Source organism: Trichechus manatus, unplaced genomic scaffold (assembly GCF_000243295.1).
Source record: "Trichechus manatus latirostris isolate Lorelei unplaced genomic scaffold, TriManLat1.0 scaffold00015, whole genome shotgun sequence".
Classification (NCBI taxonomy): Eukaryota; Metazoa; Chordata; class Mammalia; order Sirenia; family Trichechidae; genus Trichechus; species Trichechus manatus.
Genome location: NW_004443951.1, coordinates 3,955,619 through 3,972,092, shown reverse-complemented (window position 1 = coordinate 3,972,092; position 16,474 = coordinate 3,955,619). Strand labels below are relative to the sequence as shown.

The following is a 16,474-nucleotide window of genomic DNA, read 5'->3' as shown; positions in this document are numbered from 1 at the left end:
ATGTTCATAGAAGAGAAAAGCCATTGTATTAGGAAATGAGGGACTTATAACCAAATAAACATTTATCATTTAAGCAGAAAGTAGCATTGGATCCTTTCTTTGTTTCATTAACATAATTCATATTGAATTCAGTTGAATCTCTGGTTTTACAGTACTTGAGATTTAACTTTAGCTGACCCTGATAAATGGCAACTTGTGGTTTACATTTAAAAAAAGAAAGAAAAATGGAAGGAGACAGGAAAAAAAAAAATGAATGTAAGTAATAGAGCAAAGTTCTTAAAGTTCATGATGGGAATGATTGATAGTGAGGCATTTAATAGCCTGCGAGTTCATCTGGATTTGACCTTGCCTTAAAAAACAAACCACAACAGTAAAAAAGATAAGTAAACCCTGATTCCAAATACCCTGTAGATAGCCTGCACTACTAATTGGGGACATTTTGAAGGAAAGAAACGTCTGATGTTAATAGTTGATTTTAGATTATACCGTAATTAGAAGTGATAGTTCTCTTAGATAATATAATGTACTGTGTTAGTAATCTCTTGATGCATAAACAAGCCACACCAAAAATGAGTGGCTTAAAATAGCAACAGCCATTTGTTTTGCTCACAGATGTGTGATTTAGGCAGGCCCAAGACTTATCTCTGATCAATGCAACTTCCGCAGTAGTAGTTTAACTGAGGCTAGAGGATCCCACTTACAAGATGACTCACTCACATGACTGGGAAGTTGGGCTGGGGGCCTAAGCTTCCTCTTCTTCACAAGCTGTTTGGTTTTTCTCACAACATGGTGGTTGGGTTCCAAGAGCAAGTGTGCTGAGAAAACAAGGTGGAAGTTTGTGGCATTTCCATGACCTAGTCTCAGAAGTCACATGGAGTCACTTCTGCTGTACTTACTGATAGAGACCGTCACAAAGGCCCACTCATGTTCAAGGGGAGGGGATATGAACCCACCTCCTGATGGGACCATTTTTGGAAAATTTCATCTGCCACATCTATATAATTCCTTAGAAGAAATTCTTTGGAAAATCAATTTAAGTTTAGAAATTAATAGAAGGAAAGTTCAAAGTAAAATTTCACTTTCTGAATAAGAAACTTTCTTTTTTAATTACTTCTACATAATTCTCAATAATTTAATTTCAGCTGTCTCAGTATTCAGAATTACTGAAATTTGGATATTCTAAACATACAACTCAGTTGTGCAAATAAAGGGGAGAATCCCAACATGAATTATATAGATTTTAAGTTTCAGTTACTGTCTGGGATGTGCACTGTATTGAGAGTTCTTAAGACCTGCAGATTTGGAGAAGCTATAGGAGAGCTCACAGGACACAGCATATAGTTGTACTCAACGACTCTGATATACTACAGTGGAAAGATACAAAGCAAAATCAGTGAAGGGAAAAGATGCATGGCATGAAGTCTAGAGGACAGTCAGGCACTACTTTCCAAGAATCTTCTCCCAGTAGAGTCACAGGATGTGCTTAATTCTTCCAGCAATGAATTGTGACATGCGTAAAATGTTGTCTATGAGGAAAGCTCCTTAGAGACTTAGTGCCCGAGGTTTTTATTGGAGGCGTGTCAAGAAGGCAGCCTCTGCCTAGCACTTAACAAGATTCCAAACTTCCAGAAGGAAGGCAGGTGTTCAGCACAGTTTAGGCACAGTAAGCCACTCTTTATCAATTAAGGGTGGGGAGAATCCTCCCGAAATCCAAGTTCCCAGATGCCAGCCAAGGGCCAACCATGCAAGCAGGTCTTTCTGAGGATAGCAGTCTCAGGATTCCTGTTTAACTCTTTTTTGTGTGTGAACTTTAGGAAAATGATCTCTGAATTGCTTTTGATGAACCCTTCAATTTGTATGTAAATTTCTGAGTGAGCTTGGCAGTTAAAAGACAGAAAAGGTTATAGATAAATGAGACATAACTTGGGTATTATGTTTAAAACCAAGACGAAAGATGGATTTCTATTAAGACTTGAAAACTTCCAGATAGTATGGAGTTATAACTTTAAGGTTTTGTTTAAAGTTAAATATATTGTCTATGTAATACTAAAAGATGGTTCCCCTCAACCCCTCATAGTTATGTTTACTTCTTTTAGAGAATTGTCCTTTAAAAAAAATAAAAGGTAGAAGGAATCAATGACATCTAATATAGTACCTCTTGTACACATGGTTTCTCTTTTACCTTTTCTTTTTTTGTGGACTTTCTCCATAGTTTATAGTAGAAAAAAGCGCTGGATGCAGCTGTTTTCTATATCATGCTTTTGCCTGGTACCTTTATTTTAGTACTACATTTATACTGGTGAGTGCCTGGGTGGAACAGGCCTCTGCACACATGGTGAGAGTGGAGAGGAGGAGGAGTAAAGAATCTCAGGAGGGACAAAATGAGCTCTTAGGTTCCTTTTAGATTGAGTTACAGGAGTATGTGTGTGTGCGTGTATGGATTCATCTGTCTTATGGGGATAATAATAGTACCTACCTTGTGGGGTTATTGGTGGAATAAATGAATCAATACATGTAAAATACTTGTGAGGGTAGAGTTAGCCACTGTGTCATCGGTCCATCAGTATAGTGTTTATATTTACCAAACAAAAATCAGAACACTTGTTTAGAAAACTATTAATATAATTCTGGGCCCAGCAGTCAGAATACATGAAATTGTATCTATTCTGCATTTTTAGGATATGTGATCATCATACCTTTAAAGTGCAGTAAGAGTTGGCATAATTTACTATAAAAGTGAAATACAGAAATATTGAGAGTCTTTAGTCCTAAATTAGTATATCTACTTTTAGTCATTGGCACCAATGTGACTACAGTTCAGTAGTATATTCCCACAATGAACATAATTAAATGCCTGTGTAGAATGATAATTGCCATGCTTTTGGTATTGATTGTTACATAGCCAGTGATAGAATTTTGTTTGGTTAGGAATGTTCAAATTGAATTAAAATCTTAGTAGAAATGGAAGAATAATGTTCCAAAATTATTATTTACTAGTAAAATAACCTTTCTTAATAGGGAAGAAAGTACACTAGGAGCTACTTAAATCAAAGAATGAAGTTAATATTTCTAACATTTTTCCTTAAGGACCAGAGTAATGCGGAGAAGCACGCAGATGGAATTATAGTAAGTTTAATCTAATCTTTTTTTGTTTCCCTTTACTTCTGCAGAGCATTATAACCAGTCATGTCAGGAGAGGCCTGAGTTTATACTCATTTTTCAATGCAAACTCTTCTTTTCATCTTGCTCACTGCTCTTTATGGACTCTTGCAATTTTCCTTGAGCTCCTAAAGTTGGCCATCTTGCAGCAGTCATTTGGAGGGGAAATGGCAATCTTAAAATTAATTTCTAAGTATTTGTTCTTATTGAATCACTTTGCATGTATTAACTTGAAGGGTTAATCATGGTATGAAAACTCGGCTTTTATTACTAAATAAGGCATAACTCACAATGCTATGTTTCTTGTCAAACTTCTTTTTTCTCGGATGAAAGCAGAAGGGGAGGGGTGCAGTATTGTAATGTGTCTTAATCTATTTAATATGTTTATAGGTTTCTGTTGTTTCCTTATTTTTTATTTTTAGATTTTCTGTATTGTGCTAGCTGTCATTATTACTGCGGTATACACTGCATTTCTGTTGGAATGAGTTGCAACATTGCTTCTTTCACTTATGGCCATTTTCTTATTTCCTCTTTCTTCCCCCTTGGCATTTTCCCCTTACCTTATAATCATCTTTCTCTCTAAAAAGAAAACGTTTTGTTGTTACAATTCCCAGCTGGAAATGAAAGTTAGAATTTGAAGGTTTGTAGTGACAGCTACCCTAGTCTTATGATATCCGAGTGACTTCTATTCCGACTGGATTTCTAAAGCAGGAGGCAGCTTCTCTTTTTCCCTGAGACTTAACCTGTGCCGACTTGTCTGAGATCTGGAAATTCATCGTCTAAATCTTCTCAACCATCTCATGATTATACTTGAAAGGGCGAGCATGTTATCTTTACATTTGGTTTAAAATGAGAAAAAGTTAAATATCTGTCTTGTTTGCATTATTCTTAAGAAACCTGAAATAACAGAAACATTTTAAAATTTGAATTAAACACATTGGAATTTTCATTTCTTTGTTCAAAGTGTGAGCTGTGGTGATACAATGCAATTACATGATATAATATCTCTTCCTGAGGCATCATTGTAAGATTGTAAGCCTCATGGGAAAGCACTGTATGTGTTGTCTAGTATGACATAATCCCCAAAGACTCCTAAGAAGAATCATGTGGGCAATTATTCTTCTCTCTTAAAGCAAAATTAGTTATATTATGTTAAAAAATAGCGTTTTATAAAGCATGCAAAAAAGTTTGAAAACGTGGCAAGTTTGTAATCATAGAAAATCTAAACTTGTAGATAACAAACATATTTGAATTATTTGATCAGGGACTCTAGCATTTCTCCTGAGGAGCATTTATTTTAAAGAAAGAAAGAAACTGTTCATGGTGTGGGTCCTGGAGCCAGACTGTGTGGGTATAACAGCTCTGCCACTCACTAGCTTTGTGACCTTGGGCAAGTTACTTAACCTCTCTGAGTCTTAGTTTCCTCATCTAGAAAAGAAAGGTGATTAGTTCTACCTCAGTTTGTTGTGAAGACTAGAGCACATAGTACTTAATAAATGTTAGCTATGCATACATATATGTATATCATTATATATTATATATATATATTATATCTAACAATATTATTATATAGTGCATTGCATGAGTTTTATTAATGTCACAGCAGATCAGGGTTGAGGATTATTATTTGTTTACATTTCTCAGGCTCTCTGCACATTCACTTTGAAAGCAAGATGAATGCAATTTGACATATTTTAGCCTGAAGTTGAGTGACCAAGGACTATAGACAATAAGTCTAAAATGGTTCGTGTTTCTGTTAAAAAAAAGAAAAGAAGAAACTGAGTACTTTTAATATACATAAAGAAATGTCTAAAAGTATTTTCTTTAGTAGACAAGCCTAATCTTAGAACATTTCATCTGGAAAAAAAAAGATTTTGTCCAAAAAATGTAATTCTAGTTAATTTTTAGTCGCTTGAATAATTTCGCTTATGTAGTGAGAGGGGTAAGGAGGTGATAACATTCTCATTCCTATGGATCAGGGTATTTGTGGTGGGATTTTGTCTTTGTAAAGTGCTTAGAGTCCTTTGGAGAAAAGCACTATGTAAAAAACAAGGAATTTATTTTAAGAACAGCTCTGGGACTTGGTGAGACACTTGATTAGTTATTATGGCCTGATCCAGTATCTAAAAATAGAATCAAAAAGTAGCATACTTTGAGAACAGGAAAGCCCTTAAAGACCATGTAATCCAGACTCTCATTTTACAGACTGGGAAACTGAGGCCCATATTAAGGGACTTGCCAAGTCCTTGGTAGAGCAAGGATTCAAAGAACTTATGAGAATTCTGACTCCCGGTTTCTGTGCTTTTCCCAGTGCTTCAAAGCCTGTCCTACTTCACTTTACTAGGTTTTTGATTATTAGTGATTGTTTTCAGCATTTCTTCTGCAAGTGTTACTTATTTTCCAGTTAGAATATTTATAGTAGGTATGCTGTTATAGTGACAAGAATCAGAATTCTTGTGTTCAAATCACTTGATTTAAGAGATTTGATATAATGATTTTAAAATATTAATGGGGAAAGTTTTTTTTTTTCCCCAATATTTTATGTGTTTTAGGTGAAAGTTTGCACAGCTAATTAAGTTCCCATTTAACAATTTTTGTACAGATTGTACCATGACTGGTTACAATTTTCACAGTGTGTCAGCATTCTCATTATTTCTGTCCTGTTTGTTCTGTTTCCATTGATCTAGCTTCCCTTCCCCACCTTCCCTTCTCATCTTTGCTTTTGGGTATATGTTGAGCATTTGGTCTCATATAGTTGATTGATTGAGGGACACATTAGTCATGGGTGATATTGTTTATGTTATAAGCCAATCTGTTATTTGTCTGAAAGGTGACCCCCAGGAGTGGTTTCAGTGATAAGTTCAAAGGGTTTTGTTTTATTTTTTTAACTTAGACATTAAAGGAGAATACTACAAAAAGTTATCATTATCTCACTTTACATCGTTAGACACTTTTAGGTTTTTACAGATAGTTTTTGTGCTTATTCATCAGCCATGTATTTCCCTTATAACTAAAATAATGTATTTTCTGCCATAAGCTCTACCTAATATTTATTTGAAGTTTAGTTCTCCAGATCATGAAAAGTTAAAGAACTATTACATTTTTATTTCTTGGGTTCTGTCCGATTTAGTCTTGTAATTGGTAGATCTAAACATTAGATCTGGCAAAACCCTTGATTTAAAATCCTGCTGTCCCCTGCCTCCACCTCCCTTCCCCCTCAAGAAAAAAGCATCAATAGGTTGTGAACTCTTTAAAATTTTGCCAGCCGTCAGAGTAATTTCTGGCTTGGAGTCAGAGAAACCTAGTTTTTTGTTTCTCCTAAAACTGCAAATACATGTTTAGTTGTATTTTTTCCTCTTCCTTCTAAATCCTCCAACAGAAAGCCTTCCACCCCCAATTAGGAAATCCATCTCTTTGCCTTTGGTGACCTTAAAATGAGGCACTGTACAGTGCACAGTGATGGCAGGTAGCAATAGTATGGGATGGAAAGTTAAGATCCTGGTATGCAGATGCATTAGCTAGTCATAGCGCAATGTTTCTTAACACCAAAGCAAGAGAAAGCGTTTCTCTGTGTTTGATAGAGAAACAATATTTGTGGTGAATTAAGAATTTTGAGAAGCATTGAATTGAGTTGAGAGATAATTGTTTTGGCTTCCTGAAATCACCCCACACCATTTAAAAACTCAAGTTTTTCCATTTGGTTTTCCCGTCTTTGTGACGGAGTTTCTATGTGACAGTTACGAGAAACTCTTAGACTTCTGTATAGAAAAGGTGTTTCATTTCCTCTTTGCATTTTGACCAACTTATCTATATAGCCACACTAAGGATTTTGCTGACAGAAACGTGGACGTTTCATATATTTGGGAGGGTCAGCACAGAAAAAGCATTTAATTAAAAACAACTATTCTGTGTTTCTTTATCTCAGAGTACTATTAATCCTGTAGATGCAATATATCAACCTAGTCCCTTGGAACCTGTGATCAGCACAATGCCTTCCCAGACTGTCTTACCTCCAGGTATGGTATTTGTAAAAATATTTCACAAGACTCAGTGATGAGAAAAACTTAATTTATACTGCTGTCTTGGTAATCTGGAAGAGATCTTTTTGTTGTTTTTTAATAAGTAAAAGTCAGGAATCACAGAAAATATATAGTTGAGAATTAACTGGAAAAAGATGGTGTATTTTGGTATTGGGGCTTTTGAAGTACTATGAAAGGAGTTTTGGTTTCCAAAATGAGGTAGAAGACAAACATGGTTACTGAGACTTGGATTAGTTGTGGGACAGAATTCTTAGACCCAGGATTCATGGCTGTCAAGGGATACTTAATATACCTTGATCTACTTGAGAATAATTCAGGAACATTCTATTTTGGGTATTCTTTATGGCTCTGAACAATATAAACGGATTATTCACGGTAGATTTTAAGATACAGAGAAAGGGAAGAATGAAGTTTGTGACACCTCTTGATCAGTTGGAAACACTGAGTGGTACAAATAGCTAATGCACTCAGCTGGTAACCAAAAGTACAAAGGTTCAAGCCCATCCAGAGGCACCTCAGAAGAAAGGCCTGGTGATCTACTTCCAAAATATCAACCATTGAAAACCCTCTGGAGCACAGTTCTAACCTGAGACACATGGGGTCGCCATGAGTCAGAAATGACTCAGTGGCAACTGGTTTATTAACCAGAGAGTTATCTATTTTTAAATATGGAGTGATAAATATTTTTTTTTTAAACTGGCAGAGAAGGGCACAGGGCCAACATTCAACTTCACTGGTTTCTTTTATCTTTTTGTTGCATCCAACATTTCTATGCTGTCAGTGATGAGGTAGTTAAGTAAGAAGTTGTAGTGTAAAAGAGCAAATCCTTTCTTTTAATAGTTAAAGTGTGTCAAATCTTTTTGTGGTTTTTTTTTTTTTTAGCTCCTTGGGAGAATGAGCTTAATATTTCTCGGAGGACTAGAAGGATGGTACTATGCCTCATTTCACATTTTATGTGGCTTGTGGTTCAGAAACACATTATCATCAGAAGCGTTTGTTGGTTTTGCAGAGCCATTGTACTGAGGGTCTGGCCAAACTTGGCTGTCACTTGGTGTCCTGCCTAGTGTCTTAGTATTTGTAACATGTCATCATTTAGTTAAAAAGGATAGGGAGTCAGAAAGGAGTAGCATGGAACTTGGCTTAGTGGAACATAGTTCAGAAATTACTGATCTTTAGGATTTTGAATCCCAAACAATTATAGTCAACAGTGTGTGTGTTCTGCTGTTTCTTTAACATTATTTCACATGTTCAAATCTTCTAGAGCCTGCCCAGTTGTGTAAGTCAGAGCAGCGTCCATCCTCCCTACCAGTTGGACCTGTGTTAGCTACCCTGGGACATCATCAGACTCCAACACCAAATAGTACAGGTATAGATTTATGTTAATTCCTTTACCTCCCCACTAACATTTGAGATTTGTGATTGCCTACTAATGGGGAAATCGTTGAAGAAATGTGTTGTATATTTTTGTTGGAGATATCTTAGTTTTACCGTTACACTTCCACATGTGAAAAGATTGTTTGTGATTGAACCAAAAGCTTTAGTAAGTAATTTTAATTTAAATAAAATAAAAACATCGTAGGTCTGAGGATTTTGTTTGTTTGTTTACCTTAAAATAAGATTCATTTTGGGAGTCTAAATTGACTCTTTAAAAAAAAATTTACACAAGTCAGACTTGCATATGGAGGCAGTCCCTGGGTTACGAACAAGATCTGTTATGAGCAACATCTGTTCCCTTGTCTTTAATTCGAATTTGTAGGTTAAGTTGGAACAGGTGCATATGGTTGTTATTTAGCCTTACTTTATGCAAGGGCGCCCTGGTGGCACAGTGGTTAAGAGCTGTGGCTGCTAACCAAAAAGATGGGTAGTTCGAATCTACCAGCTGCTCCTTGGGAACCTGTGGGGCAGTTCTACTCTGTCCTGTAGGGTCACTATGAGTCAGAATTGACTCAACAGCAGTGGATTTGATTTTTTTGGTTTAGTGCAAGAGGAGCCGTGGTGGTGCAGTGGTTAAGAGCTTGGCTGTTAACCAAAGGGTCCGCAGTTCAAATCTCCCAGCTGCTCCTTGGAAACCCTACGGTGCAGTTCTACTCTGTCCTATAGGGTCACTATGAGTCAGAATCGACTCGATGGCAATGGGTTTGGTTTGTTTTTTTTTTTAGTGCAAGAAAGGGCTCAAAGCCTTTTCAGTAATTTAAAAGCTTCAGGAGCAACAACTGAAGGTGATGAAGAATTTGTTGTGAGTAGGGGGTTGATTCAGTTAAAAGTGAGGGCAAATTTACATAACATTAAAGGGCATAACATTAAAGGTCTGTAAGTCGGGTGTAACCCTGGGACTGCCTGTATTCTTACCATAGAGGAATCAGAGAGTAGAGAAGTATACAAAAAAAAGCTGAAAGTCCTCTTTGCTCTCCCCTTCCCCAGTCATCTATATACATGGATGTCCATATACACCTATATTGTTTACTTTTATTGTTGTTTTATCCTAAATGAGATGATACTTTGGTTTGTTTCTGTGACTCGCTCTTTTCATTTAACAGAGAACACTTAGAGAGCTTTCCATGTTTATACAGTTAGGTCTACAGCATTCTTTTTACAGCTGCCCATGTATTTATCTGTTTTTCCACTGGTGGACATTTAGGTTGTTTGTGGTATTTTCCTATATAAGCAATTCTTCAGTGAATATCCTTACACAGCACCTTTTGGTACATGAGTCTTTCTTTAGGATAGATCTATCAGTCTTTCGCATATTTGCCAATTTTATAGGGTAAAAAAGATACTTCATCTTCATTTGCATTTCATAATTGGTTTAGGCTCATGGTCTTTATTTTTCTTCAGATTTACAGGGATACCATCAGTGTTACATGTTTGATTTATCTCTTGTTTTAAAACTAATTAAATTGATGTTGAGTTACCTATAGAACCAAACTCTATCTAGGGAGCAGTCCCTGTTATACCTGGAGGCCAAAACCATTCTTAGGGAAGTGGTAGATAAAGTTCTCTTGTCGCACCCTTCCCCCTCCCCATCACATGCACACACACATGCACACGCAAACCCACACACACACCCCCAGCCTTAGCACTGTTAGAAAATCTCTGACAGATTTCTTTCCTGGGTAGAACTTCTACATAATAATGAAAAATCAGCATGTGGTTTTAACCCATAGCCCATTTTAAAATTTGAATTAGTAGAGGTACTGATGCTGTTATTTTAGTCTTTAACAGCATAGACAGATGTCTCCTGAATTTCGAAAGAAAAAATCAACGGTTGCTCTCTGTTTGAAGTTCTTGGGAAAGTGCTGATAAGCAATTTGAATAACGTAGTTGAAATGTTGTGGCTGACTTATTTCTGCGTATCATGACCTATTTTACCTCTTGTTAGTTTTAAAAACAAATTATTTCAAAAAAAATACTTCAAAAATATAACATTGTAGAGTAGGTTAGATTTAAAGAAATTTTAAAAAATTTAATTGATTTATGTCTTGTTTTTTTTTTAATCCTAACGTCTTCATCTTCTCCCCCATTCTTATCTCTACTTCTTTCACTAATACAAAAGCGAAAGGAAGGAATAACTGAGAAAGTTAATGATGTTGTTTGCCATCATCAGGAAAACTCAGTTCTCTTGCTTGCATTTCCCATTCAAACTCACTTTCTTCTTGGACATATTTTCATACCTGGGGTATTTGCATATTATTGATCATTTGTAATTCCTGGTCTGTTTTCTCCCCTCCCTGTTCAATAAGAGAAAGTTTCCTTTCCTTCTTATTGCTACTGTTGGGGGAAAAAAAAATAGAATTTAACGTTATTTGCTAAGGATGAGCTACCTTTGGAATTTCCACAATAAGTATTACCTTTTTAGGAGCAAACTTTTTGTGTTGTGTTTTAAAAATATCTTTGTGAGCATGGCAACTAAGTGTGGCAGACTGATTTTCTCTTTACCTTAACTGTTGAGCTTCATAAGTACAGGAATGGACGGAAAATCCGTGATGGCTCAGGACCTATTTTTATTGCTGCTACTTCAGTTTCTTCCAGCTATGATGGCCTTGGGTTTTGGATAGCCTGCAGTGTCTTAATTAAGTTTAGTCTCCACCAGATGTTTGTAGCAGACTGACATAAATTGCCTGATAGCCCTTGGATGCTGTATAGACATTTGCCAAATTGATCACAATACTCCATTTGTCTGTTTGATAATTTTATCGTTACTATTTTATGACTAGAAAATGAACCATATGATGATCACAGAGAATAGATAGTACTTTTCTTTCTCTGAATCTCTGTTAATGTCCATTTCTTTAGTGAGACTGTTTAGGAATAGAAAGATAGTCTTCCTAATCCTTTCCTTTTCCACATTAATCCTATAATAACCCTCTGTTTTTTCTCTGCCCCTGAGCCTCAGGCTCCTGACTTAGACTTAGGTGAAAAAGAAATGAGGAGTTTGGATGGTGAGTGTTCAGGACTTTATCCAGAGGTTTTGTGTTTTTCATGTGACTGTCAAAAAATATTAATTAATATGAATGTGATACCCTGAACAATATTTTAAGGTTGATGTGGTCTTGATATTCTCTCCATTTTGCATTCCCTTTTGCTTACTACTGCATTTTTAGGTGTCTGGGTCTGTAGTATAAAACAAGAGCCTCGGCTTTCCATTGGTACCTACACCACCAAATTCACACACTTTAAATATAATCAAAAGAGCTTCCTTTCTAATTAAGGATAAGTTCATCTCTGATTATAGAACAGGGGCAAACAATTATTTCATTTATTTAAAAGGCTATGTCTGTAACAGGCTTTGGCTTTTTCTTTGCCTAGTTTAAAGTGTTGATTTTCTTTACAAATAGTTTAGGAGCTTCTACCAGTTTAACCAAACTCTTTCTTGATTTGAGAAAGGTCTACTTTGTCCCCTTCTCCCTAATTTCTTCACCTCTATCACTATAATTTTTCCCTAATGAAGAACTTTTTAACTTCCTAGGCAGTGGGCACTCACCACCTAGTAGCAGTCTAACTTCTCCAAGCCATGTCAACTTGTCGCCAAATACAGTCCCAGAGTTCTCTTATTCTAGCAGTGAGGATGAATTCTATGATGCTGATGAATTCCATCAAAGTGGCTCATCCCCAAAGCACTTAATAGAGTAAGTAGCTGAACAAAGTATGTATTTAAATGACTCTCCTGATTTTTAAAAATGTAATTGGATTTTGAGATTGATATTAATGATAGACTGCCTTATAAGCTATTATTTTGGAAAAGTAAAAAAGGACAGCTTATTTTTAATTGGCACATTGAGCAGAATTAGTTCTGTGAAAGTATTGGTTTTGCTCCTGACATAATCCAAGTGGACTAGATAGCATCTACTGTAGTAATATACTAGTGTTGTTTACTGAATTATTGCTAATTTCTGTAGCACCAACATTCGGAGAGGGTCAGATGAGAGGAAGCGAGCTATGAAGTGTTACACAAATAAGAGGTTACTGTTATTTGTTTTTGTGTTAGAGTGGAGATGTTCGATAGTTTACTGAGTACCTACTATAAGCCAGGCACTCTGCTAGACAGATAGCACAGCAGTGAGAAGACATCTAGTCCCAGCCCTCAAAGAGTTTACAGTCTGTTGGGGGAACAAACAGACATTGATAATACAGTGGGATACGTGCTAAGGTAAGGATAAGCACAGGAAGCTATGGGAGTATTTTGAAGTCTTGAGAAGTCGTTGAAGGACGGGATGGGGAGGATATGATCCTAAGGTGAAATGTGGATGAGTAAAAAGAAGAGGAATGAGAGAGGGTGAGGAGAAGAGGGAAAAATGGATACGGAACCCATTTAAGAAAGCCTGCAGGCAGAGGGAGCTTGGTTTTTTAGGGGGAGTTACAAGTAGTTTAGCATGATTGTAGCATTAGTTATGGTAGGTGGTTAAAAAAAAAACAAAACAAAAAAACAAAGTGATAATGAAAAGGCTGACAAAGGACAGATCACGAAAGGGTCCGTTAGCCTTTTAAGAGTTTTGAACATTTTCTCATGAGTGATAGCAGTTGCTGGTCAGATTTGCATTTTAGGAAGATAGTTTTGCCTAAAGTAAGGAGCCCTGGTGGCTTACTTCTAAAGTAAGGAGCACGCGGCTGGTAACCAAAAGGTCAGCAGTTTGAACCCACCAGCTGCACTGTGGGAGAAAGATGTGGCAGTCTGCTTCAGTAAAGATTTAAAGCCTTGGAAACCTTATGGGGCAGTTCTGCTCTGTCCTGTAGGGTTAATATGAGTGAGTAGAAATTGACTTGATGGCAGTAGTGTTTTGTTTTGTTTTTTTCTTTTTTTAATATGTAGCATTGAGTACAGTGGGGCTAGATTAGAAGTGGGGAGACCAGCCAAAACCTGGTGGTAAATTTAGAAATCTTGATGAGCTAAGATAATAGCATTGGGGTGGAGGGAAGTGCATGATCCCAAAGGTGCTAAGTGGGCAGATTTGGCAGGTCTTATTTTTCCCTCATTAGAAAATATTTAACCTATTTTAAATTAAATGAAAGCCAGGTATATACCATTATACTGAAAACCGCTTTAACTGGCATCTGCCAAGTTATTTAAACCTATGTAATCCTCAGTTTCTTCATTTGTATTTTGATAATAATAGTTTTAACTTCGAGGGCTCATTATGAATATTTAAATGAGAATAATGTAAGTCAAATGCTGGCACATAATAAGAGCTAGTAAAGCAAAATAATTTCTTCCTTTCCTTGAATTTTACTTGTATTTGTTACAAACGTGGTTGGCTTAGTTGTGTATTATTTCCAATTCTCCTGCTTTCTCACGGTCTGGTGCTATTGCTACAACTTGTATTTTGCTTTGTAAGATGGTACACATTTGGAGAAGATTATTTGTGAGTGTACAAGCTAGTACCATCAGCCAGTCCTAAGTCCTTTGAATCCTGCTTTCTTTTACTAAGAAATATTATATAGGAATCTGGATTTCTTACGTGCATACAGGAACTGAGAAATATGGTGTTTATGTATAATTACATCCTAACTGCTCAAAATCTCAGACATTTATAAGGAAAATGATGATGTTGGTTCATGAAGTTTTTTCACTCATTGGAACAAATTCAGCCTTTGAATGTGGGATAAAGTGACCTAGTTGAACGTATACTGTTAAATGGGTATTGAGTTAAGGAAGGAGGTCTGAACCCACAATTTCAAGAAGGCCAATTTAGCAGAAAGGAGTTGGTTTAGCTCATTGGTTCCTTTTCTTAGTACTGTATGTTGGGAAGTAAACTGTTGAGAAACCATTATTAGCAGTTTGCTAATGGAAACTTCGTGGGGGCAGTGGTGGTTCAGTGGTGGAATTCTCACCTTCCGCATAGTTGTACCTAATGTGCAACCACCACCCGTGTACCTGTGGAGGCTGGCGTATGGCTATGATGCTGAACAGGTTTCATCAGAGTTTCCAGACTAAGGTGGACTAGAAAGACAGGCCTGGTGATCTACTTCTAAAAATCAGCCAATGAAAACCCTATAGATCACAATGGTCAAATCGCCAACCAATCATGGGGTACAGGATAGGGCAGGGTTTTGTTCCATTGTGCGTGGGTTTTTGACAGCAGCTAACAGCACCAACAGAAATTTTACTCTAATTTTGAAAAATGTTTTTCTGTGATAGTAGAATTAAAAGAAAATATGAGTTTGGAAGAAAATTCCAACGTCAGGAATAAATGGTTATTATTGATTTTTAAAGTGTTCTATCATGATTTTGGTTCAGCCGAATTAAGGACAGGTTCCTGTACTGGACATTAGTAGTATTCTAAGCAAAGTACAATCAGTTATGGCTTGCTAGGAAATGGACTCATCTGTCCAACCTCTAAAAGCTTATAACTGTATTCAGTAAAAGCTTGATAATATGTGCCTAGCCTCTTTATAACATCACTGTTAGTCTCTGGCCCTAGTTTCAAGGGTTCTCCTAAAATTTTCATAAAGTAAGTTTTTTAAAAATGCTTATGGGCATATCTACAAAGTCCTTCAGACTCTTGGGCTCCTCCTTTTTTCCCTTCTCGTAAACTTTCTTCTCTGAGCCTGCTCTGTAACCTGCCCCGTAACACATACACAGTTCATGAACCTCCCATTTAAAATGATCTAGTGTTTTAGTAAGTAAGAAATAACTCCCTTTGTATATCTGGTTAACCCACTCTGGTTCCTTTTCTCTCTCATTTTCACAGTTTCCCTCTGTGCCCTAATCTAGATTCCCAAACTGGTAGGGACTGCGTATGTTTTATATGGCCGTCACAGTGTTCTGTTGATTTGTTTTTGTTTTGTTTTAAGTCCCTTCAGATTGGGTGTGCTGGCTCCAGTTCCATATTGTCTTATAGCCTGGCTCTGTTCACATGTTTGTTTTCTGCCTGGCCTCTGTAGGCGTTTGAGTCTGTGACACCTGCACATCATTAGCTGCTACCACTAGTTTTCTAACTCTCGGTCAAGAGAGAACTTGAAAGCTTAAGTCCTTTCACTGTTCTGTTTTTAAAGACCTATGGGAATGATAGCTTCTGTGTGAACTATGTTATTGAACAGTGTGGTTTATGCATTTATAAACTAGAGGAAAGTACATGTTGGAAAGAACTTGTACTTTGGAGCTAGGCTTCAGTTTAAGATGACTCCACTACTTACCAGCATTGACCCTCTGAGCATCTGTGAATTATGAGAGTAAACAGGTCTAGCTTGTAGGGTTATTATGGAGATTAGATTAGTATGGAGATACATATAGTATATGGCACATACTAGGTACTCAATAAATTGTTGTTTTTATAATTAAGTTTGGAGCTTTAAACTTTTTTATGTACTTTATGTATGATCTTATAACTAAGTTCTAGCCAAGTTAGTCCTTTGCTATATGCACACAGTTTTTGTCGATGTTGTTTTTAGCCATATTCTTTAAATTACATGGCCTGAATGAGGTAAATTGTGGAATGGCTGGGAATTTGTCTCCCCACCCCCCACCCCCATTTTTGAACCTTAAACTAAGCATTTCACTTGGCCCAGCCATGGTTTTGAACCATGGATAAGGAGGAAATGTACAGCATAAATAGATCTGGCCTTTGGAATTGCATCTAAAATGAGATTCGTGTTTTACAGAATTTGGGGTTTTTAGATCAATTGATTTAAAAGATTAACTCTATTTTGATGATGTGTCAAAGAGCCACAAAACATTTTGAAGATAATTTTCATGCAGCTCTTTGTATTTAACAATAATTTGATTTCTCTTACCTAGGTCTTTTACTCATATTTTCCATTGGCTCTCAAAACTGGTGAGG

The 16,474-nt window shown here is 36.5% G+C and overlaps 1 protein-coding gene across 9 annotated transcripts in view; it reads left to right on the top strand.

Moving 5' to 3' along the window:
- OSBPL9 (oxysterol binding protein like 9) overlaps nucleotides 1–16,474 on the top strand; it is a 177,694-nt gene that overhangs the window by 139,764 nt on the left and 21,456 nt on the right. For 7 of the 9 annotated variants that reach the window (XM_004371744.2, XM_023727081.1, XM_004371748.2 and 4 more), the window contains 4 exons: nucleotides 3,088–3,126; nucleotides 7,085–7,175; nucleotides 8,461–8,565; nucleotides 12,166–12,325. In XM_004371744.2, coding sequence (XP_004371801.1) covers nucleotides 3,088–3,126; nucleotides 7,085–7,175; nucleotides 8,461–8,565; nucleotides 12,166–12,325 — 395 coding nt within the window. The remainder of the gene's footprint in view (nucleotides 1–3,087; nucleotides 3,127–7,084; nucleotides 7,176–8,460; nucleotides 8,566–12,165; nucleotides 12,326–16,474) is intronic. The other 2 variants (XM_004371749.3, XM_004371747.2) reach the window with 1 other exon arrangement.